Raw genomic sequence first — 25625 nt, 5'->3', positions numbered from 1 at the left:
ATTTATTTCTGAGGATCCGCACAAGCACGTTGCAAATTAAATCAGGAAACTCAAAACAGCCATCTTGCATACACATTTGTGTACTTAAACCAAAAGCAACGGACAAGAAAATATATTGTTCACCTGAGAACTAGAGAATAGCAATTGGTTAATAAATTTAAAATAATTTATTTATGGATTTTAACGTCATGTTTTACACACTTTGGTTACATTCATGACAGGACAGGTAGTTACTCGTTACACAAGGTTCATCAGTTCACAAGTTTAATGTCAAACACAGTAATAGACCATTTTGTATCTCCAATTCACCTCACTTGCATGTTTTTGGACTGTGGGAGGAAACCTGAGCTCCCGGAGGAAACCCACGCAGACACTGGGAGAACAGCTAAAAACATTGTCATCCTACTTATTTAAATTTAGCTGCAATTTAAGATAGCTATTCCACCTAGTTGTCTGTTTGGTATGTTATTTGCTTGGAGAGCATGTCAAACTTCAAATGAGTGAAGTACCAATGGATCACTGGTAGTACTAAATTGACACATCATTCACTGTTGAAAACACATGTAGTGAATGTTTTATTTTTATCTTATGTGTGTAATGGAGGTGCACATGCAAGTGCTTCTCAACACAAAGCTGCAAGCACACACACTCATTCGCATGCATCAACTGTAACCATGGTTTATGCAACTGAATTTGGTTTTGGATACTACAAACTGTTAGCCTCAGCTAGAAATAAACCACTTTGCTTAAAAAAATCAATTTGAGGAAGCAGAGAAAGGTTTGCAAAGTTGTGCACCAAACTATTAAACCAAAAGTCCCATCTGTACACTTACACTTTTTACAATAAAACTTTTGGGTGACATTTATTATGATATGTTTCAATGTTATTATTGTAAATGTAAAGTAATGGTTAAATGCAGCCAACATAGCGTTATCACTTGTTCAAAGACTATAGTAAAGCAGTCTTAGAGAAGAGGTCTGTTATTATAGGCTGATTAGAACCATCTGGACTCATCCTGGCAAACATGCCAATTATCCCTAACTCAAACGTTTCAAATCAAAGGTCAGTTTTGAAAAAAAAAAAAAAAAAAAAAAAACACATTAAAACAAAAGAACTAAAGACACAAAGCAGAGCTACAGGGGGATAGAACAAAGTGCACACAGAAGAGAAATGTTCAGAATGACTAAACAAGCAGCAGCCTTAGATAAAGGCCAGTGTAAGTATTGAATAAAGTTTGGTTACAAAGTACATAGCTAGAAATTAGTAACAAAAATGAGTAACAAAAACTACTAAGCTGCCTGAAAATCTGCTTGCTGTGTGGTTTGACAAATCCTTTGCATAAACAGCCAGGATTTGTATACGCACCACAAGGTGAAGGGTGCCTTGCTGTTACTGATTTGGTTTCAACAACAGAATGATTGAAATCAGTGCATATGAGTGTCTACTGTCCAACAGCAAAGAACTTTTTCTGACAATTTATTTTATTTATTTATTAGGATTTTAACGTCATGTTTTGAGTACATTCATGACAGGACAGGTAATTACTGGTTACCCAATATTCATCACTTCCAAGTCTTTGACGTCAAACACAGTCACGGTCAATTTTGTATCTCCAATTCATCTTACTTGCATGTCATTGGACTGTGGGAGGAAACCAGAGCTCCAGAAGGAAACCCAAGCCGACACAGTGAGAACAAGCAAACTTCACATAGAGAGGACTCGGACTGCCCCATTTGGGAATTGAACCCATGATCTTCTTGCTATGAGGCTACAGTGCTAGCCACTGAGCCACCGTGCTGCCCTTTTCCTAACAACTAGTGGAAGCAAACAAAAAAAACACACAAATCCACCATATTTTGCATTATCATCTTCTGCAATGCAAACACAGAAATCAGGGCACAATTTTCTGGTCAAATCTTTTTGTTTTCTGGTTATAGAAATTAGCATTTTAATGTGCTTTGTATCCAACACTAATCTAAACAGATCATGCTCAGATTATCACTCTACCAAGGATTTATCTAAAACTTTGGATTAATTCTCATCATGTCAGTCAGAAATGTCAATGTTTAAATATTATTTAAGTACATTTTAAAATCTTGAATATTCTTAGTTCTACTATATTCTACTCACTAAATAAACATGTATGAAAGTGCATTTTTTGGCCCAATGATTCTTACAGGGAGAAGTACTTTTAATTATGTACATGTAATGACATTTGATTTTAGCATGTCATTTCCAACAGGTGCTTACTGTATGTCCTTCATTCTCTAACTGCATCATAGAACTTTTTTAATTATCTATTTTTTCCCACTTTTTCCCCCAACTTCTATCCCCATTCTAAACGTGTCCAATTACCCTGATTGTGTCCTCTATACTGATTCTACCCTTTTGCCGCTGACTGAGGACGCCACTCAACTGCACGCAATCAGTACAGCCTGCATTTTTCACCTGCACGAGCCGAGTTCATACACCGAGAGACACTGCGGGCATGGAGGGTCACACCCCCTCAATGTTATTCCTCAGCCCTGTGCAGGCGCCGTCAGTCAACCAGCAGGGGCCGCAGTTGTACCAGTTATGAGGACCTATGCTCCGACTCTGACCCCTGAACAACAGCCAAACTTTGTTCATACTGCCACCCAACCCAGTCGGAAAGGTAGAGCTGAGTTTCGATACGATGTATCTAGAAACCCAACTCTGGTGCGCTAGTGTACTTTACCGCTGCGCCACCTGAGCGGCGACCTTTTCCTATTTAACCACTAGAGTAATAATATAATATATAAACAGTGTATTCTCAGTGGTGCACATTTAAATGACACAGTTTTTCCAAAGAATTTAATGAGGTTGCAAACAGAGCACCGGAGTTCTTCCAGACCAAACTAAATATGTATATAAAGGGTAAATAGCACAGGTGAGATCTGAAGTCGAGAAGACACCTTTTGTCCTTGGAGCAATCTAAATTTAACTCTTCTGGCTTAAAAATGAAACAGTACTGTTTACATATAAATATATACACTTTCATGAGTGGCATAAATCTGACATCATGTGAGTCTAGCTTACTTACATCCCTGTGTTCTTGATAATACGATCTTTGTCCATTTTCTGTCCAATGCCATGCACCACAAAAACAATGTGGGTTGTCTGAGGAGGCTTATCTTCCACAGAGGCCTCCTCTACGTAGCCCCGATGAAGCCTGGTGCCACTGCTGGAGGCTATAATCAACAGTGAGATTAAAAAGCATTAAAATGAAGGTGATGAGGTAGCAGGAAAAACCTAGTTACGTTTCTAAACTACTGTACACATGAATTACATTAAATGCACTAGATGTCCAGTCTGTATTAACTGATTTAAAAAAACATTCTGATATTCCACTCACTGCAAAAGTGTCCAAACGTCTGGCATGTGCTTACCATAACTGTTCATATAGTGTGGCTCATCAAGTTTCATTTTTAAATCAGCAATCATTACTTGCAATTAAACCCCTGATGCTTTTCAGCATGTTTAAAATTGAGTGTAATTTGTCTGTTGTGATGTCTGTTTGTTTTATCTGCACTTTGCAACCAATGGGCTTGAATCTTACAAAAATACCACAGGAATATCTGGGTCAATGTTACAAACTAGAGTGTAGTGAGTAGTTTCTAGAATAACACAAAAAGTCTATCAATAAACTTGCTAATCGTGTTTTGCATTAATATATTTAGTTTTTGCAACATTTGAAGTTAAGCAGCAACTCTAATACAGTTCTAGGAACAGCCTGATTTGTGTTTGTTTGTTTTACAGCCAGGTCAGCTCATTTGACTGTGTACTTGCATATTTCCTGGGTAGTACATGTTTTATTTGTGCTTTCTGTCCTATTTGTTTTGAAAATTTCAGGACTTTTCCTGGTGCCTTGTAATTAAAAATTCTGCCATGGTTGCTGCTGTAAAGGATTTTGTTCTTGTATTGTCGTGTGTGGGGCATTCCATAAATATGAGGTTTATGGTTAGAGTGTATGTGTACAGGGGTTGGACAATCAAACTGAAACACCTGGTTTTAGACCACAATAATTTATTAGTATGGTGTAGGGCCTCCTTTTGCGGCCAATACAGCGTCAATTCGTCTTGGAAATGACATATACAAGTCCTGCACAGTGGTCAGAGGGATTTTAAGCCATTCTTCTTGCAGGATAGTGGCCAGGTCACTACGTGATGCTGGTGGAGGAAAACGTTTCCTGACTCGCTTCTCCAAAACACCCCAAAGTGGCTCAATAATATTTAGATCTGGTGACTGTGCAGGCCATGGGAGATGTTCAACTTCACTTTCATGTTCATCAAACCAATCTTTCACCAGTCTTGCTGTGTGTATTGGTGCATTGTCATCCTGATACACGGCACCGCCTTCAGGATACAATGTTTGAACCATTGGATGCACATGGTCCTCCAGAATGGTTCGGTAGTCTTTGGCAGTGACGCGCCCATCTAGCACAAGTATTGGGCCAAGGGAATGCCATGATATGGCAGCCCAAACCATCACTGATCCACCCCCATGCTTCACTCTGGGCATGCAACAGTCTGGGTGGTACGCTTCTTTGGGGCTTCTCCACACCGTAACTCTCCCGGATGTGGGGAAAACAGTAAAGGTGGACTCATCAGAGAACAATACATGTTTCACATTGTCCACAGCCCAAGATTTGCGCTCCTTGCACCATTGAAACCGACGTTTGGCATTGGCACGAGTGACCAAAGGTTTGGCTATAGCAGCCCGGCCGTGTATATTGACCCTGTGGAGCTCCCGACGGACAGTTCTGGTGGAAACAGGAGAGTTGAGGTGCACATTTAATTCTGCCGTGATTTTATGTTTTTTGGATACAATCCGGGTTAGCACCCGAACATCCCTTTCAGACAGCTTCCTCTTGCGTCCACAGTTAATCCTGTTGGATGTGGTTTGTCCTTCTTGGTGGTATGCTGACATTACCCTGGATACCGTGGCTCTTGATACATCACAAAGACTTGCTGTCTTGGTCACAGATGCGCCAGCAAGACGTGCACCAACAATTTGTCCTCTTTTAAACTCTGGTATGTCACCCATAATGTTGTGTGCATTGCAATATTTTGAGCAAAACTGTGCTCTTACCCTGCTAATTGAACCTTCACACTCTGCTCTTACTGGTGCAATGTGCAATTAATGAAGATTGGCCACCAGACTGGTCCAATTTAGCCATGAAACCTCCCACACTAAAATGACAGGTGTTTCAGTTTCATTGTCCAACCCCTGTAAGTCGTATATGTCCTAAATCTTATATGTCCAAGTTTAACTCATACAGTTTGTTGTTTTATTTATTTATTTATTTTGGTCATTCCATTCCATGGTCCATCTGAACAGTCTGATTACTCAGGGAAGAATAAAAGGCATGGTGTGCGTTAGTCTGTAATCACTGATGATGACAAAAACTAGGTTACATGATGTAAACTGTACGATTATGAGCACAAAAGCAGGTAAAGGAGAGACAGCAGATGAATGAGCAACAATATCATGCAACAGAAATTACTGACGCTAATCAAATACAAGTTTATATTACAAACATGTAAAAAAAAATAATAAGGATATTTTGTATCCTGTCCCAGTTTGACTATTTACTCCCTAAAACACAGCCAACCATGTCTTGTATGGATGACCACTGGCTGACAATACGGCTGAGACGTCTGCACCAATGGGCTAGAACATTACACTGCAAGGCCAACTGTGCACTCCAGTTTTCCACTTCTGATTATCTTTTATAAAAACTCTAAAACTGTTTTCACTTCTTTATTATGGACGTTTAAGTGCAGATTAATGAAAAAATGGCAATAACATTCCTTCAAAGTGAAATCCACAACACAATTAATTTGAAATTACTCTTTACTCTTACTCCTCAACATACTTAAATGTGCCAAAGTTTTATATAAGAATTAAAGTCATCATAAAAGGGACTAAAACACTAACAAAGCAGTTTTTAGTTAATCTAAAATGGCTTTTTTTGGGTGATAAAATAAGCAATTCACTCTGACAATGTTATTTTATTATCCAGTTGAAAGAGGTGTATAGTTTATCAGGCGGATAAGAGAGTTTTTGTGCCCTTAAGTTTGTATTAAATCTGAGCTGATGTGTAAATACTGACCTTTCGAGAAGCCGAGCTTCTGCGTGACAGTGCGGGCAATCTTGGAGGTTGTGGCATCGCTGTAAAGGTACACTTCATCAACACTGTGCCAGTCAACATGAGTGCGACTTAGCTTCAAGCTGTGGATAGCTGCAAGGAAATATGTTGAAAAAGATAAGGGAGAAAAGGCAAATAGAAGGTGACAAATGGTCACAGAACTTACTAAATAGTGAATAAAGAACAGGACAAAGCACAGCAACAGTTGTTATTGCAAGTCATTGACTCAATTCTTACCTAGTATTGTCCGAATATTTAACCACATTTTTTATTCAGGGCTGGGGTCGTAATGCTACCTCTCTTAAATTAGTTTTTTTGCAGGGTGGACTGTGGGAGGAACATGGAGCTCACGAAAAAAACCCTCGCAGACATGGGGACCTGGACCAATCAACAACCTTCTCAATAGGAGGTGATAGTGCTACCCAGTGAGCCGCCCTGCAGCCCTGTGTATTCTACTACATTTTTTAAGATAGGATGTTACAGGAAGAGTCTGTCCTTTTTTAAATATATTATTAACCCAATTAACCAAACCTAATGTAATTCAGTGGCTTTGTTTAAGGCTATGTGCTTTGACATCAAATGGTTTATTTCATGGACTAACATGCAATTCATGAATCTAAAATAAATGCTGAATAATTTTTAATGGATGACTTCTTATATAGCTTTGATTAAAAAAAAACCCAACATCAATTAATATGACATGCTGATTCAACGGCAGATCCAATTTCATTCTTAGTGGAATAAGTGAAATATTACACGTGGGGGACCTCAAAAGGAGTGTTCTAATCTTTCTTAGAAAACACAAATGCATGAATAATAAATAACTGAATTAGTGAGGCTTTGGAGAGGTGTTATACTAACTCTTGGTTATCAGCTTACAACAATCAGAAAGTGCAGTCATCAGTCAGGCTGAGTCTGTTAACTGGAATTAAACAAGATCACTAGATCTTGGGACGAAGACATTACTCTGGCGTGTCTTTGACCTGTAAAGCCACCTAATGTGTCTGTTTGTTTTTATAATACCATGCTATCACATTTATGACATTCACGGAATCAGCATTTAATGCTAGTTTTATTGGCTTATTTGTCTGTAAACTGCTGCTTACTACACAGACCAATTGAACATGCTTTGAGCAGAGCTTTCATAGCTTCTAACTATGCAAATGTGCTCATGGAATACTTGTGTTACCTTGACAGTGATGACGAGGGAAATGTCAGGGCCAGGTATGCAGTCTTGGACTTCTAAACATCCATTTTCAGTAAACTAACAGAGTGATGGATAGTTATTTATTTATTTTAATGCATTTTCTCCCCATTTTTCTCCCGATTTAGCGCACTCAATTTTGTCTTCCGCTGCTACCAGAGATACCAGATTGCATCCAAGGAGAGCACGTCGCTGTACACGCCACCTGGGCGCCCCGTTATTTATTTATTAAGATTTTAACGTCATGTTTTACACATTTTGGTTAAATTCATGACAGGACAGGTAGTTACTCGTTACCCAAGATTCATCAGTTCACAGGTTTAATAACAAACACAGTCATGGACAATTTTGTATCTCCAATTTACCTCACTTGCATGTCTTTGGACTGTGGGAGGAACCGGAACTCCTGGAGGAAACCCACACAGAAACAGGGAGAACATGCAAACTCCACACAGAAAGGACCTAGACCGAAGTGATGTCGAACTGTTTTACTGTTACACCGTGTAAGAGCCTATTGCATTTAGCATAATGAAATAAAAATACTGCAGCTGCACTGAGCTACAGATAACAGAGCAAGCAACACTATTTCTGTATCATGATGATTTTGCACATCAGCATTCATAGGGGAATTAGTTCCAACTGTGCTCAAAAAATCCGGTGTGTTAGTTAAAGAGTTAAATCTTAGCTGTTCTCTTTGTTGATCTAAGGATAGAAGGAAATAAATCAAGTCATCACAATGCCAGGGACTCTGCTGTTCTTGATTTAGGAATTAGCTATAAGGACTGTTAAGTGAAGGTCAGGAGCAGGAAGAATGAGGGCTGCAGATTAAACTAATAGCATGTGAGACTAAGAATGCTGTGCATCATGGGGAAATCACATGGTTAGTGGATAGTGGGCATCTGTGTGCTGCTTCTGCACAATAAAGCAACAGTTGTATGCTTTTTGAAATACAATGTGAAAATCGATACAATAGTTTTACCTTAAATAACCACATTATTTGAAAAGGCCATGTTAAATCCTTATCTCAAAATAAATCATATTTTACATGCCAATTTCACCTACTTAATAAACAAACCCCTCTATTGAATGCAAGCAAAGCAGTATCATCCATTAAAGAACCAATTTTACTTCATAAAAATTGTTAAGCAATTCACAAACTGAAAAAAAAATCTTGGGAATTATTTAAACAGGACTCGGATGCGGATAATGCTGTGATGGGCTGAACCTTCCAAACATGAAAATATATTTAAAATGTGAAGTGAATAACACTGATTATCTCTTCATCACGGCACCTGTTAATGGGTGGGATATAATAGGCAGCAAGTGAACATTTTATTCTCAAAGGTAATGTGTTAGAAGCAGGAAAAATGAGCAAGCGTGAGGATTTGAGCGAGTTTGACAAGGGCCAAATTGTGATGGCTAGATGATTGGGTCAGAGCATCTCCAAAACTGCAGCTCTTGTGTGGTGTTCCCGGTCTGCAGTGATCATTATCTATCAAAAGGAAAAAACAGTGGTAAACCGGCGACAGGGTGATGGGCGGCCAAAACTCATTGATGCACGTAGGGAGCAAAGACTGGCCCGTGTGGTCCGATCCAACAGTCGAGCTACTGTAGCTCAAATTGCTGAAGAAGTTAATGCTGGTTCTGATAGAAAGGTGTCAGAATACACAGTGCATTGCAGTTGCAGGGCTGTTTTGGCAGCAAAAGGGGGACTAACACAATATTAGGAAGGTGGTCATAATGTTATGCCTTGTCGGTGTATATCCCACTAACTTGTTGGCTTTAAATCAAAATTGACATTAAAATAGACATACTTTCAGAGCATGTTTATTAGGTACAATTCATTAATTATTTTGTAAGTTACACCAACTGTACAGATGATCTTTGAGGGTATACAATTACTGACTGTATCCCATATTTTGCTCTGTACAATTTGTCACCCCCTGTACCTAATTACAGAAGGCTTTATATTTTTGACTGGAGCATTTAGTACAACACTGCTGCTCCTGCTACACTTATACAAGTACAACACACTCTACTGTGTCATTATCATCTTGCTTTCACTGCAGTGCTGAAAACAGTTAATTACCCAAATAACATCCGGTCAGTGGGGGTCTTATGGGGGCCATTATGATTTAAAAACGGGGTACTGGGGGTAAAAACTCCATCTGTATGGTAGGTCTAGTTTCTTAAATAATTAATGAATGTACACCTGAAGTTACACCTGAATGGGTGTAAATAACACCAGGTTTGTAGATATATCATTATGGATTCATAGTACAAACATCATAATTTCATAAATCCATAGGTGTTTAGAGAAGATACAATTTCATGATTAAGCACGTTTGTCACCTTAGAATCAGTTAAAAGACAACAAACAAATAAGTCTCTATACATTCTTAAATAAATTCCATGTATTTCAAAGCAAACTTAAGAAACAAGAGAATTATGAGGGCCCCAAACACCTCATCACCCACACAAATACACTGTAAAACAGGATGTTCTACCAAATACTGGCACCAAATTGCTTATTACTTATTATTTGCTTCTGTATAAACACCAGAATTATGAGGGCAGAACAAATCCTATTTTACAGCACAAAGGGGCACACCAAGGTCAAACATGTGACTGTCAATCTGAAATGGTCTTCAGAATACAAAGAATTATCTGGTTTATCAAATATATAATTATATATAGATAAATTGTTCTGCTGTATTCCTGACATCATGTTTGACTCTTGTAAGGTGCCAGTGAGAAAAGTCAATGTAGACTAGAAGATCAAAGCAAACCAGAGGTTTAGCAAGAGTTTCCCAAAAAGGACAGAATGATCAATAAAGCTTTGTTCCTAATGAATACTGAAATAATTATTGTTAGATAAAGGCCAAGTGCATTGACACCAATTAATGTGTATGCAACAGAAAATGTTGTTGAACCATCTAGGCTATAAGTATGACAGTGGTATTACAGTGCAGAGAAGCACATTGTAAAATGTGGTGCTGGGATTTATTAGTCAAATTGACCATGCTATGAGACAGAAAAAAAGTCAATTTAACATGGTGCCATCGCAAAAGAGCAACTCCAAAAATGATTTGAGCAAAGCATCATTGCTTCCTCATAAACCCAAGACAAAAGAAACCAAGCGTACTATCAAACTAATCAGAAGGAGCTACTAAATCTATTGGAACAAAATTCTTGGTCTTGGCTCTACAACTAGGCCAAACGAGTAAGAACAAGGCCAGATTTATAAAAAGCAATCAGTACATTCGGAATTTTACTAAGAAGTGAAACCTGATGTTTAAAAAGAATTGAAACTGAGTGCAGTACTACATAAAAATTGATTCCTTACTTAAATTAAAGATTTGATATTTTTTAATAAATATAAAAAGCAGTAGAACTTTTGGATATATAAAATGATCTAGGCCTTGTTCTAAAGCTAGGGCTCACCTAGGGAAAAGGAGAAAGTCCAAAGATTTGATCCAAATCAAAGGAACACAAAAATGCTGAAAATACAATACCTTGGCAACGCTTTCGCTTGTGGCTTTTAGCACTCGTCTCATATCCACTCCATTTGAACAGAAAGAGGGGGTTGAAAGGAGGGACGTGGGGAAGAACTAACAAATCAAAAACATTAAGTAATCATAATAGCGACACTCGTTTTATTCCCTAAAATTCTGCAATTTAGTTTTGGTAGCTTGTCTATTTAAAACAAAGGACACATTTCAATCAAATGTTGTAATAGGGCCAGCGACCGTGGAGATCAGCTGGGGGGTTCGCATATGGAAATCATGTTGTTCTGCCTTGCCAAATGTACCCACAGAGGCAGCATGAAAGCGTAGATGAGAGAGACTCACCTTCACACACAATCACTGAATATGTCCTACTTTTGATTACAAAAACAAATAAAGCTTTACAGTTGTAACATGAAAACAAAAGCTTTTTCAATGCATTTATATTATTAAAATCATAAACGACATAACTATTGTGCATTAAAATCACCAACAACGAAGCCAGTTTGTGTCAGTATAGGGTCTGACTACATGTTAAATTCTACATACGTGGATCTGTGTGTACAGTTATTTATTAATTCATGTTTATATAAATGATGTGCGTATATTGCATCATGTCCCAGTATAAAGGCAAAATTCGACTTACCATCTTATAATCATTACACTACTGTTGTCAGAAAGAACTTGAATATACAGACTACATATTTATTCTTTGGCTAGCATGTATAGTTAGAGCTTGTAATAAACATAAACAAAAAATATAGACCAGTCACTAACAAACAGTTTACCCTGCTGTCCTACACTACAGCCACTTTAGCTACATTACACTGTTTTTCATTAAATAAAGTATAAAGCCCTGTTAAATGAAGCTTAGTGATGTGTTAACAAAATGCAGAAACCTGTCAGTTAACAGTCAACGCCTAATGACGATCAGTTATGGATTAAAAGAAACTGGTAAAATTTGCATCTCTAGTACTGAGCCTAACAAAGGCCCTTTCCTTTTCCAGCATGACTGTGCCCCTGTGCACAAACCAAATTTGGTGTTGAGAAACTCCTGACTTTAACCTCACTGAACACTTTATACACAAATTATCACTGTCTAACATCACAAATGGTCTTTAAACTGTGCTCATATAATCCCACAGATCCACTCCAGAACCGGGGTGAAAACATTCCCAGAATTAGTGGAGACTGCTATAGCTTCCTAAGAGAGCCAATGAATTGCCTTAGGTCTTGAAGTAGAATATCCAACAAACTCATGGTCATGGCCATACAGTGTATGTTTTACAAAATAATTAAGCATATAACATTTACCATACTAAATAATAAAGGATTTAAAATGCCTTAAATAGAACTAAAACAAAAGAGGGCACATTTTAAATATTCATGTCCAAACAGGGCTTAAATAAAACTTGCTCCACAGTGTAGACCACTGACAGTTTGATATATGGAATTCAAAACACAAACCAACATTAGATAATAATGGATTTGGTTTTTCGATATGCAAATAATGACCACACAGACCCAATGTCGGTTGTCAGTGTAAGGACATTCCTGATTTGTTGGAAATATGTTTTGCATTTTTAGTTTGATAAAAAAAAGAATATGGTAATATCAGTTATTATACTGTTCAGTATTTGGTTGTGCCACAGACTGATAGGCTATGATGTAGTAGTGGCATTATTCCAAAATGGTCACTTTGTTACAGTGCCAATACAAATGCAGAAACATTTCAAATGTGTGACTATCTGTCTAAATTATTAGTTCATCGTTTGTATGAGCACTTTCAGACATTGCTTTGTATTGTGAGTACCGAATAATTCCTGTAATCAAAATCATCAATTAAAGTATTTTTTTTAGGTCTAATCTTGTATATATTAACCCTTGTATAATAAATCTTACATATTAGGTACTGTTTTGGGTGCTCCAGTGGTCTAATGTGCTAGCCCTGATTTCTTGAGCTCTTGGCTATGCCATTGTCATGATGGGAACTTGATGGAAAAGTGAAAAGAAGTGGTCAGTGACTGTGCTTGTTAGAGGGAGTGTGTAATAATCTACATACTACAGAATAAATAAGTAACTACTGATTGCACCATCACAGGCCTGAGATATCTCAATGTGACTCTTGTAAAGAAATGCAACTTGCAAGATCAAAAGTAAATAATTTAATTGTCCTAGATAGAACACAATAAATACATCGATTGCCCTGTAATGTGAGACATTAAATTCTAAGTGTAATAACACCAGATCCATATAAGAGCAACTCAAATTTATCATCACTTTGCAGAATGCAGTTTTAGTCCCATGATGGTGTTCTTTATACCCCTTGAGACAACACTTGACACTTCTGTGAATCTGCTTGCTATGGAAACCTAAGCCATAGAGCATCAAATAAACAAAATGCTGACGTACAACTTGGAACTTGGTATTGAGTGCTATTACACAATTCACCAGACAGCTTGTACTTCCTTCCTTTTTACAGCTAAGCTGACTTGTAATTCTGTGACAGTGCCACATTGACAATTACTCAGCTTTTTTTCACTGAACAGCCTATTTTACTGAAACTGTCTGCCCATAGGTATGGCTGTATATTGGTAATGGGTGTCCAGATCAAGAAGGTGTCCACATGCCTTTGGTCAGTTAGAGTTTTAGAGGAAAATAAATCTGAGTTACAGAGGACAGAATTAAATAACTGATTGCCACACTGTTATTCTGAACTTCAAATCAGTAAATGAATAAAAAAAATAGATAAAAATATCTCGTTTGTTAACCTGAGGATAGGTTTGCATTCTACATAGTCACAATGAACAACCAAATGATTTAAAGTAAACCTGCTGACTGCTTGACACTTACAGTGTATCACAAAAGTGAGTACACCCCTCACATTTCTGCAAATATTTTATTATATCTTTTCATGGGACAACACTATAGAAATAAAACTTGGATATAACTTAGAGTAGTCAGTGTACAGCTTGTATAGCAGTGTAGATTTACTGTCTTCTGAAAATAACTCAACACACAGCCATTAATGTCTAAATGGCTGGCAACATAAGTGAGTACACCCCACAGTGAACATGTCCAAATTGTGCCCAAAGTGTCAATATTTTGTGTGACCACCATTATTATCCAGCACTGCCTTAACCCTCCTGGGCATGGAATTCACCAGCGCTGCACAGGTTGCTACTGGAATTCTCTTCCACTCCTCCATGATGACATCACGGAGCTGGTGGATGTTAGACACCTTGAACTCCTCCACCTTCCACTTGAGGATGCGCCACAGGTGCTCAATTGGGTTTAGTCCATCACCTTTACCTTCAGCTTCCTCAGCAAGGCAGTTGTCATCTTGGAGGTTGTGTTTGGGGTCGTTATCCTGTTGGAAAACTGCCATGAGGCCCAGTTTTCGAAGGGAGGGGATCATGCTCTGTTTCAGAATGTCACAGTACATGTTGGAATTCATGTTTCCCTCAATGAACTGCAGCTCCCCAGTGCCAGCAACACTCATGCAGCCCAAGACCATGATGCTACCACCACCATGCTTGACTGTAGGCAAGATACAGTTGTCTTGGTACTTCTCACCAGGGCGCCGCCACACATGCTGGACACCATCTGAGCCAAACAAGTTTATCTTGGTCTCGTCAGACCACAGGGCATTCCAGTAATCCATGTTCTTGGACTGCTTGTCTTCAGCAAACTGTTTGCGGGCTTTCTTGTGCGTCAGCTTCCTTCTGGGATGACGACCATGCAGACCGAGTTGATGCAGTGTGCGGCGTATGGTCTGAGCACTGACAGGCTGACCTCCCACGTCTTCAACCTCTGCAGCAATGCTGGCAGCACTCATGTGTCTATTTTTTTAAAGCCAACCTCTGGATATGACGCCGAACACGTGGACTCAACTTCTTTGGTCGACCCTGGCGAAGCCTGTTCCGAGTGGAACCTGTCCTGGAAAACCGCTGTATGACCTTGGCCACCATGCTGTAGCTCAGTTTCAGGGTGTTAGCAATCTTCTTATAGCCCAGGCCATCTTTGTGGAGAGCAACAATTCTATTTCTCACATCCTCAGAGAGTTCTTTGCCATGAGGTGCCATGTTGAATATCCAGTGGCCAGTATGAGAGAATTGTACCCAAAACACCAAATTTAACAGCCCTGCTCCCCATTTACACCTGGGACCTTGACACATGACACCAGGGAGGGACAACGACACATTTGGGCACAATTTGGACATGTTCACTGTGGGGTGTACTCACTTATGTTGCCAGCTATTTAGACATTAATGGCTGTGTGTTGAGTTATTTTCAGAAGACAGTAAATCTACACTGCTATACAAGTTGTACACTGACTACTCTAAGTTATATCCAAGTTTCATGTCTATAGTGTTGTCCCATGAAAAGATATAATGAAATATTTGCAGAAATGTGAGGAGTGTACTCACTTTTGTGATACACTGTACATAGTTTGCATTTATCTCTAACGTAATGATCTCAAGTTACAGCTCTGCACCAATGCTAGAGCAATCTGACAAACAGATACAATTCCCTGAGAGAGACAAAGAACCCTTGACAGATTCTTCCATGTGATTAAGATTACTGACATCAGAAGCAATTACTGCCATCAAATTAGGTGAACAAGAATTACCAGAAAAGATCCCCTGATACCTTTACACATTAATTAAATATATGACTTTCATGACACTGTGGATTAACCATAAATGGAGCCACGTTTGTCTAGTTCCAGTGATTTAACCCTGCTCCTACATCTTGCCTTTGCATAGCCAACTGTAAAATATCTAGGGCAGAGGGGTGGCTCACCAAACTGGTTCTACTGTCTGTCCTTTAGCAGTGATACATCAGCAAAAAGACACCTGTGGCCTGTTCACCAATGAGGAGGAATTCTTTAAGGGGCTAAACCCTTTTGAGTAAAAGTAAATCAAAGTTTGGAAATAAATTATGTATGCATTTATGCCTACAATAATAGCAGCGACACAAAAATACCCTCACCAGTGACATGACTAGAAAAGGAACATAAACATGAACAGAGTCATAAACATTCCCTGCAATCTCACTCTGGGACACATACACTTTTCGCACACACTGCCTCATTTTAAGCACACTACAGCTGCAGAAAAATAGGAATGACCTTGTACTGCAGAGGCCTGACAATGCATACTAGTTGTTTTATGAGAATCCACAACACATAAACCGTTTCAACATAGGTTCAAACACCTAGAATTTGCCATTACACTATGCTAAACCAAGGATTCTTAACCTGGAACCAGCAGCACATGTAAGTGTTGCCTACACATCTGCACTATTAATCTATTGTTACTATACAATAATGTACTTGTGCAACCTGCAAGACCAGCCATTGCCCACAGTTGTCAGGGATGCAAATTTTGCCCATTTCTTTTAACTGATAACCAACAAGCTTATAGCCTCGGCTTAAAGTATAAAACACATCATAAAGTTTTATATCGACAAGTCTTCAAACTTCATTTAATGAAAACCAGAGTATTGTGAGGGTGACAGTAATGTACATTAGTAAGATGATCAAAAACACTGTGAGCAGAACCAGTTCAGTATCATACCTGGTATTTTTCTTTTTACAGTCAGTAGCATTAAGGGTGCTTATTAAATATGCTAATCAATTAATAAAGACACAGTCGGTACATTAAAGCTCTTCCTGACAACATTAGTGTAGTATAAGAGTGGAGTGTAGTGTACTATAAGATGGAAACCAGAGTTTTACTTTTATACAGGGACATGATGCAAATCTCCAAATTATTTATGTAAAAAACATGCAGTCTGACTCAATAATGACACAAAATGACATAATTTGTGATTTTAGTGCGTAATAGCACTGTTGTTTATGATTTCAATGATAAGTGCATAAAAACGTTTTTCTGCTCAGTTTAGAGCGGCAGCACACATTGAAAGAAACTGGAGCATATTTAAGTTATAGGTTAACCAATTATTTATTGACCTCCCTAGTTGTGGTACACTGCAGTCTAGTGGACAAAAAAAACTAAGAGTGGTTCCTTATGTCACACCACAGATTACAAAATCACCACACCTCCCCAATGCAACTAATTTTCAGTCTAACTTTGTATTTTCAGGAGTAACCAATAACCACGCCAATACAACACTTACATCCTAGTTACCAAGCTGACTTGCAACAAAAAGAGCAAAACATAAAAGATGTGATAAGTGGTGCATTTTAAGACAGTTTGCTGCGTTTAAACATGAACAATCTGTCAAGCAGTTAATGTACAACATTGCAGTGATGGCTCAGTGGTTAAGGTACTGGACTAGTAAACAGAAGGTTGCCGGTTCAAGCCCCGCCACCACCAAGTTGCCACTGTTGGGTCCCTGAGCAAGGCCCTAAACCCTCAATTGCTCATCGTGTTCAGCTCATTGTGTAAGTCGCTTTGGATAAAAGCGTCTGCTAAATGCTGAAAATGTAAATGTACAACCACTCCTAATCATTAAGCTCAGGTGTATAACCAGTGAAAGGCAACCCCCTGTGTTTTTGACATATAGTGTATCAGTGGATCAAATGGAAAAATAAATCCAATCAGATCTTGAGTCAACAGACAAAAAAGAAGAAAAAAAGTGCCCAAACTCCAAAAAATTTGTTACACAATAATGTACCTATTTAATTAGCTGCCTAAAATTGTCATTCTGTTAGATGTACAGGGGTTGGACAAAATAACTGAAACACCTGGTTTTAGACCACAATAATTTATTAGTATGGTGTAGGGCCTCCTTTTGCGGGCAATACAGCGTCAATTCGTCTTGGAAATGACATATACAAGTCCTGCACAGTGGTCAGAGGGATTTTAAGCCATTCTTCTTGCAGGATAGTGGCCAGGTCACTACGTGATGCTGGTGGAGGAAAACGTTTCCTGACTCGCTTTTCCAAAACACCCCAAAGTGGCTCAATAATATTTAGATCTGGTGACTGTGCAGGCCATGGGAGATGTTCAACTTCACTTTCATGTTCATCAAACCAATCTTTCACCAGTCTTGCTGTGTGTATTGGTGCATTGTCATCCTGATACACGGCACCGCCATTGGATGCACATGGTCCTCCAGAATGGTTCGGTAGTCCTTGGCAGTGACGCGCCCATCTAGCACAAGTATTGGGCCAAGGGAATGCCATGATATGGCAGCCCAAACCATCACTGATCCACCCCCATGCTTCACTCTGGGCATGCAACAGTCTGGGTGGTACGCTTCTTTGGGGCTTCTCCACACCGTAACTCTCCCGGATGTGGGGAAAACAGTAAAGGTGGACTCATCAGAGAACAATACATGTTTCACATTGTCCACAGCACAAGATTTGCGCTCCTTGCACCATTTAAACCGACGTTTGGCATTGGCACGAGTGACCAAAGGTTTGGCTATAGCAGCCCGGCCGTGTATATTGACCCTGTGGAGCTCCCGACGGACAGTTCTGGTGGAAACAGGAGAGTTGAGGTGCACATTTAATTCTGCCGTGATTTGGGCAGCCGTGGTTTTATGTTTTTTGGATACAATCCGGGTTAGCACCCGAACATCCCTTTCAGACAGCTTCCTCTTGCGTCCACAGTTAATCCTGTTGGATGTGGTTTGTCCTTCTTGGTGGTATGCTGACATTACCCTGGATACCGTGGCTCTTGATACATCACAAAGACTTGCTGTCTTGGTCACAGATGCGCCAGCAAGACGTGCACCAACAATTTGTCCTCTTTTGAACTCTGGTATGTCACCCATAATGTTGTGCGCATTGCAATATTTTGAGCAAAACTGTGCTCTTACCCTGCTAATTGAACCTTCACACTCTGCTCTTACTGGTGAATGTGCAATTAATGAAGATTGGCCACCAGACTGGTCCAATTTAGCCATGAAACCTCCCACACTAAAATTACAGGTGTTTCAGTTATTTTGTCCAACCCCTGTATCTGAATGGCATTATGAGCTGCAGCTTTAAATTTGACACTTGAGCTCAAATACACCATCTAAATGAATCAAGTGTCTTCATAGTGAGCAATTCTGCCCCCACTTAAAGAGGCCTATAACAGAAAATAAGCTCACTCATTAACTGTTTGAGCTCTGCCATAATATAAGATACACAGGCCTAATAAAACCGACTGAGAGGTAAGTATTTCTCACAAATCCACAGCAAACAAAAATAGCTTTGGACACTCCTTCTTTTGTCATGAAGATAAGTCTGATTAAGAAACTAATGACTGCATTTAAATGTTATCTTATCATTCAAATAGCACCAAGCACCATTTGCTTGCATATTATTATTATCTAGCTATGAATATAATCAAGTAGGAGGCTGAGCTATGTGAGAGCTGAGGAGATAAAATTCTTCCAGTTAACATACACACAAAATTAAATGCTGTTGTTTTCTCTATATCTTACAGGAGGCTAAAGCAAATGCTTACCATCTTTGCTATCCACCGTCTTGGCTACTACATCGCTTTCAAAAGTGTCCTGCATCTGTTGGCCCCGGAAGCAGGTCAGGTGTTCTTTTTCTATTAGGTCTCCCTCGTCCTCCTCCATGGGCATCCAGGTACCATCTATAAACCACTGTCCCCTCATCACCGGGATGCGGTCCTGCTCTGTAAGGACAAGGAGATCAAAGCAGCTTTATTTAGTTATGATTGTCAACACAAAAATCTTGGAAATTCATTAAATGTTTTTAAAACACCTCAAGTTATGTTTAAACTGTTTTGTTCGACAGCATGCTAAAAAGTTTCTAAGCCTGACGTGACCTTTTGGAAACAGTGGTTTTATTCTCCCATCACTAGCAAAGACGTCTCATTGACCTTTAAGGACGGATAACACAAAAAGAAGGTCTGAGAATCTATTGATAATTCATCACTGGCTCAGAATACTGTGGCAGACCTGTGTAGCTCAGTGTTAACTACATTAAATGTATGGCAGGTTCCATTATATGGACAAAAGTATTAGGACACCCCTTCATTTTTTTTCAATTCATGTGCTTCAGACACCAACAATTGCTAACAGGTGTAATAAGTCAATTACAGAGAGGAAATACCATGCTTCCAACCTTGCAGCAACAGCTCAAGCCTGACAGGTTTTCTTTTAGGCTTGGTTTTGTGGAATGTCCAGGCAAAGGTCATCTTGATTTCTTCAGCTCCTTCAGAATTACCTTTTACCCCTTGTTTGCTTTTCTCTGACTAATGCCCTACTGCCTGTTTTAGCCTAAGCTGCATTTGTGCTGTATTTTATTCATTTTTAATTATTTATCAACAGTGATGTTTAAGCTATTTTTAAGGTAAACCCTGACTGATACGCAATGACCTGTTTCTACAGGTCCTTGGTTTTCAAGATGTTCTTTGTTTAAGAATGATCCCTACCAATTTATGGGTGCCTTTCAGAACAAGGTTTATGTATATTAAAATACTGAGGCACCTTAAATGTACACAGGTGCACCCCATTTGACCTATGATATAAATTATTAGCTGCACAACAATAAAATTAGGTGTTCAAACCAATGAAGGCTGTTTTTAATTTGCAAGATGCATATTTAAGATGCTGCCAGGATATAGTATTAAGTTTTATTGTACTAATAAAACCAAACCAGGATTCATGCCATTTTAAAGACCATTTTTAGGCACTCATTTTACTGTGCATTCCCAGTGTATTTGGTGTAGTAAATCACATCAGTCATGCTTGTCCTCAGCCTCAACCATAAACAACTTTTTGGTAGAGTGCACAAATAGAGTTAGTGGAAATTTAATAATCCCAGCATGCTGAGCTCAAATCAGTTAATGCCATTTCATTTTATATCTAATTATGATTAACTAACAGTTATGAATAACTGTTAAGGGACAGGGGGTACAGCATCAAGTAATGTGGTCCCAAAACCATACAGAAGATTAATTGGATGCTCTTCATTGCCCTTTGGCAGTAAGTGAGAAAAAGTGTTTGGAACTCTGCAATAGATTGGTGCACTGTTCAGTGTGTGTTTATACAACCCCTGGCAAAAATTATGGAATCACCACTCTTGGAAGATGTTCTGTCAATTGTTTAATTTTGTAGAAAAAAAAGAAATCACAGACATGCCACAAAACTATCATTTCTCAAACTGTCAACCCTCTGGCATTAAGAAACAATAAAAAAAGAAACAAATATAATAGTTGTGGTCAGTCACAATTGCTTTTTTTTAGATCAAGTAGAGGAAAAAAATATGGAATCACTCAAATCTGAGGAAAAAATTATGGAATCATTAGAAAACACTGCACCATTATTACTTTGTTGCACCACCTCTGGCTTTTATAATGGTTTAAACTCTATGAGGCATGGAGTTAACTAATGACAAACAGTATTCTTCATCAATCTGCCTTCAACTGTCTCTTGCTGTTGCCAGATCAGCTTTGCAGGTTGGAACCTTGTCATTGACCATTTTCTTCAATTTCCACCAGAGATTTTCAAATGGATTGAAGACCATCTCCCCTGTGCCTTTACCCGACATGCAGGCCCATATCATCAACAACTGTGGAAATTAACATGTTTTCTTTAGGCAGTTATCTTTATAAATTTCATTGGACAGACACCAAACAAAAGTTCCAGCATCATCACCTTGCCCAATGCAGATTCGCGATTCATCACTGAAGATCACTTTTATCCAGTCACCCACAGTCCACGATTGCTTTTCTTTAGCCTACTTTAACCTTGTTATTTTCTTTTTAGGTGTTAATGATGGCTTTTGTTTGGCTTTTCTGTATGTAAATCCCATTTCTTTTAGGTGATTTCTTACAGTTCAGTCACAGACATTGACTCCACTTTCCGGCCACTTGTTTCTCATTTGTTTTGTTGTGCATTTTCTGTTTTCAAGACATATTGCTTTGTTTTCTATCTTGATGCTTTGATGTCTTACTTGGTCTACCAGTATGCTTCCCTTTTACAACCTTCCCATTTTGTTTGTACTTGGTCCAGATTTTAAACACAGCTTACTGGGAACAACCAACATCTTTTGCGACATTCCACAATGATTTATCTTCTTGAAGGAGTTTTATAATCCTCTCATTTGTTTCAACTGACATATCTTGTGTTGGAACCATGATTCATGACAATCTGCTTTGTGCAACAGCTCTCCGAGGTGTGAGCACTCTTTTTAAACTGAAGAATAATTAGCAAATCTAATCTGCTGCAGATGTTTTGTTATTAAACTGCAAATTACAGAGTGATTCCATAATTTTTTCCTCAGATTTGAGTGATTCCATATTTTTTTCCTCTACTTGATCTAAAAAAAGCAATTGTGACTGACCACAACTATTATATTTGTTTCTTTTTTTTATTGTTTCTTAATGCCAGAAGGTTGACATTTTGAAAAATGATGATTTATTTTTTTTCTACAAAATTAAACAATTGACAGAACATCTTCCAAGAGTGGTGATTACATAATTTTTGCCAGGGGTTGTATTAGTAGTTTGTGTTAGACTTTGCATTGCCTTTGGTTATTTATCATCCTGTTGCCAAAAGATTGCAGGGTACTGAAAATATATCACTTCTGGCTATTTTGTCCTAGAATATCAACTTTTATGCACGTTTTGTGTAACCAGGTTTCCAGGTAAATTTTCAGAACGGGAAAATATATACAAATTAATATGCATTACATGTGATTATACTGTATATCACAGTAGAAGTAAAAATGGTTAATCTTAAGTATTATCCATTAACATCCCCTATATGAATGCAATCAATGAATATATGAGCTTTTAAACTCAGTCCTCTGAGTATCCATTAATCTTACCAATCAGTATGTCAGTGAAGCCGAGCTTTTAAATCCAGTGATTACAGAGGCTGTGAAACATCTGGCAGAAAAACATCTTGCCAGAATGACATCTGCTATATTTTTTTACCCGAATACAGATAAAGCACATGTTCACACTACATATACTCAGCTCATTAATCATTTTGGTAGACCAAGAATAGAGCAACAACGGTCATAATATGCATGATGTTAAAGTATTACATTTTGCTTTTAAAGCACCAACAACATTGGGAAGCCATGTTAGGAAAAACAATAATATTGAAAATGCTTTAATAAAGGAAAAGTTGGGAATATTTTAGAGATTTAATTTGTATCATGAAGTTATAACACAAGATACCTTCTGATTAAACAGTATTTATGAACAACAGGAATGAGAATGATTTTCAAACCAAATTCTGGGACTGCCAACTAATCATAATGGTCAGTAAATCAGTTGGGGTCAGTTTTTAAACCCAGAGATTATAAAAGCTTAAAACAGAGGTTCACAACAAGGACAACACCCAGCAGAGTACTGTATGTGACTTTTGGTTCTTTATTAACTCATCTAAAGTAATTATAAAATGTTTGAGCATTACATTTACATTTTCAGCATTATTGCTGTCTTATTTCAGCCTTTATCCAAAGCGACTTACAGTACTGTTACAGTATACAGTCTGAGCAACTGAGGGTTAAGGGCCTTGCTCAAGGGCCCAACAGCAGCAACCTAGCAGCGGTGGGGCTTGAACCAGCAACCTTTGGATTACTAGTCCTGTGCCTTAACCACTAGGCTACGGCTTGCCCAGGAAAGTCAAATTATACTAGTCTGTCCTTCTGAACTTGAGTTTGGCCCCCTGTCTAGAACATCTGGCAGATGTGCATCTTACCAGAGCAAGCTAGGATCTACAGGCAGTGAATACCCATCTTCTTACTTATACAAGCCTTATTAATCATTTAAACAAACAAAGAGAAATCAAGGATCAGCAAGACTCACGGTTCCAGTACACAGGGTAGCACTCTCTGTCTCTGACGTCCACCTCATAAAGTCCTCCTCGGACACACACAGCCTCGATGCTGGCGTTGATGTCCAGGTCTACCTGCTCGGCCGGTTCGGATGTTACTTCTGATGACACAGCTGGAGCATGGTCACATGTTTCCCCTCCGTCCGGTACCGCAGAGCTCGAGTTGGGGTTCAGCTCGCACAGCTGGCGGTACATGAGCTCGATTCGAAGTGAATCATGCCCCACGAAGGGTTTCCACGTCTTCTTGTCCTCTTTATAAAACCAACGTACTTCCTCTGGGCCCAGTTCTGAGACGATCTCAAAACGTGTTCGGGGAACAGCTGAACGGAGTTTTCTTCTGCTCTCAAGTGGACTCACGTTGCCGTCGTTCTCACTGTAATCCAACTGCCCTCTATCGAGGTAGGGCTGATCCAGGCGCAGCTCCATAGCCTCTTGCTGGCTGTGGAGAAGCGCCAGGTGTCTCTCTGACAGGGATCCATCGTAGCAGCACGGAAACACGTCGGTATTCAGGTCCCAATGAGCGCTGTCTATAGCGGAGGCTCCATTTTCAGGACTGGTTGGACTAATAAACGCTGTCTTATTTGTAAAGCTCATTTTACACAGCCAGTCTTATACTGGAAATGATCAAGTAAGTCCACATAAGCACTGACTAGCACACCTCAACAACATGCACTACATAATAAACACGTCTACAGTCCAGAACGTTCAATGTCAACATAAACTTGCCATGCTAGCAGGCTAAATCTTCGACCTGACCGAAAAACCGCCGCATTGTGGCTCTAAAAATCCTGCCGTCATTCACTCTCTACCCCAGCCACCACCTCCAACTACCGTTCCAACACCACAACCGTCTCCATTACCCGCTGTCATCGAACTTTCCCGACTTCCCTCAGATCCAGGCTCTGTTTAACCTTCGCTGAGGTAAATTCACTGTTCTCACACTCGGCTAAAATCCACACAAGCTAATTCGTTCGTTCGTTTCTAAACAACTCAGCAGCGGCGCGCGGCGTGATGACAACTGCGTAATTCACACTCCTACGTATACAGCACGCGCAAGCTGAGAGTTGCGTGAGCGCGCACGGCTGGTGACGAAGTTACGCAGAGACAAAGAATGAGCAACAAGGCCGCGCACGCTCTCCCAGCCCGGGTTGTAAATAACAAACGGTAAACACGACTAAATTAAAATAAATAAATAAATAAAACAAATATATCTGTATAATATACAGATAAAAAGATGCACCAGTAAATGTGTAAATGGTTAATAGTAAACAACGTTGGAATAAATAGTTCAATGAATAAATATGTGACAGAAATGTTGTAACTGTACGCATTATTTATTTATTAGGATTTTAATGTCATGTTTTTAATGTCATGTTTTACACTTTGGTTACATTCATGACAGAAACGGTGGTTACTCGTTACACAAGATTCATCAGTTCACAAGTTTAATGTCAAACACACTCGCTCACTTTCTTAACCGCTTATCCAGTTAGGGTTGCAGGGTACTGGAGCCTATTCCAGCTTTTCAATGGGCGCAAGGCACACAGTAACACCCTGAATAGGGCACCAGTCCATCGCAGGGCAGACACACATACATACATACACACACACACACACCCATTCACCTATAGGGTGATTAACCTGATTGCATGTTTTTGGACTGTCGGAGGAAACCGGAGCTCCCGGAGGAAACCCACGCAGACACGGGGAGAACATGCAAACTCCACACAGAACCTGGACCGCCCCACCTAGGGATCGAAACCCAGGACCTTCGTGCTGTGAGGCGATAGTGCTACCCACTGAGCCATCGTGCCACCCACTGTCAGCATTGTAGACAGTCTGTGTTTCATTAAACTGTATACAAACAAATGTTAAAATAATACTAATTAAGCAATGTTTAAAAAAGATGTATACAATCCCTAGTCCTGGAGACTAGTAGCATTTGTAGCATTTTTAACA

The 25625-nt window shown here is 39.1% G+C and overlaps 1 protein-coding gene across 1 annotated transcript in view; it reads right to left on the bottom strand.

The window, feature by feature from the left end:
• Positions 1-24623, bottom strand: part of ddhd1a (DDHD domain containing 1a) — a 33600-nt gene extending 8977 nt beyond the window's left edge. The window contains exons 1-4 of the mRNA XM_063006898.1: positions 23639-24623; positions 19310-19486; positions 6135-6263; positions 3063-3210 (exon numbers count right to left, since the gene is read on the bottom strand). Coding sequence (XP_062862968.1) covers positions 3063-3210; positions 6135-6263; positions 19310-19486; positions 23639-24260 — 1076 coding nt within the window. The 5' untranslated portion in view covers positions 24261-24623. The remainder of the gene's footprint in view (positions 1-3062; positions 3211-6134; positions 6264-19309; positions 19487-23638) is intronic.
• Between the last annotated feature and the right edge of the window lie 1002 nt (positions 24624-25625).

Source organism: Trichomycterus rosablanca, chromosome 13 (genome assembly GCF_030014385.1).
Source record: "Trichomycterus rosablanca isolate fTriRos1 chromosome 13, fTriRos1.hap1, whole genome shotgun sequence".
NCBI classification, from domain to species: Eukaryota; Metazoa; Chordata; class Actinopteri; order Siluriformes; family Trichomycteridae; genus Trichomycterus; species Trichomycterus rosablanca.
This window is presented reverse-complemented; position numbering and strand designations above follow the sequence as displayed.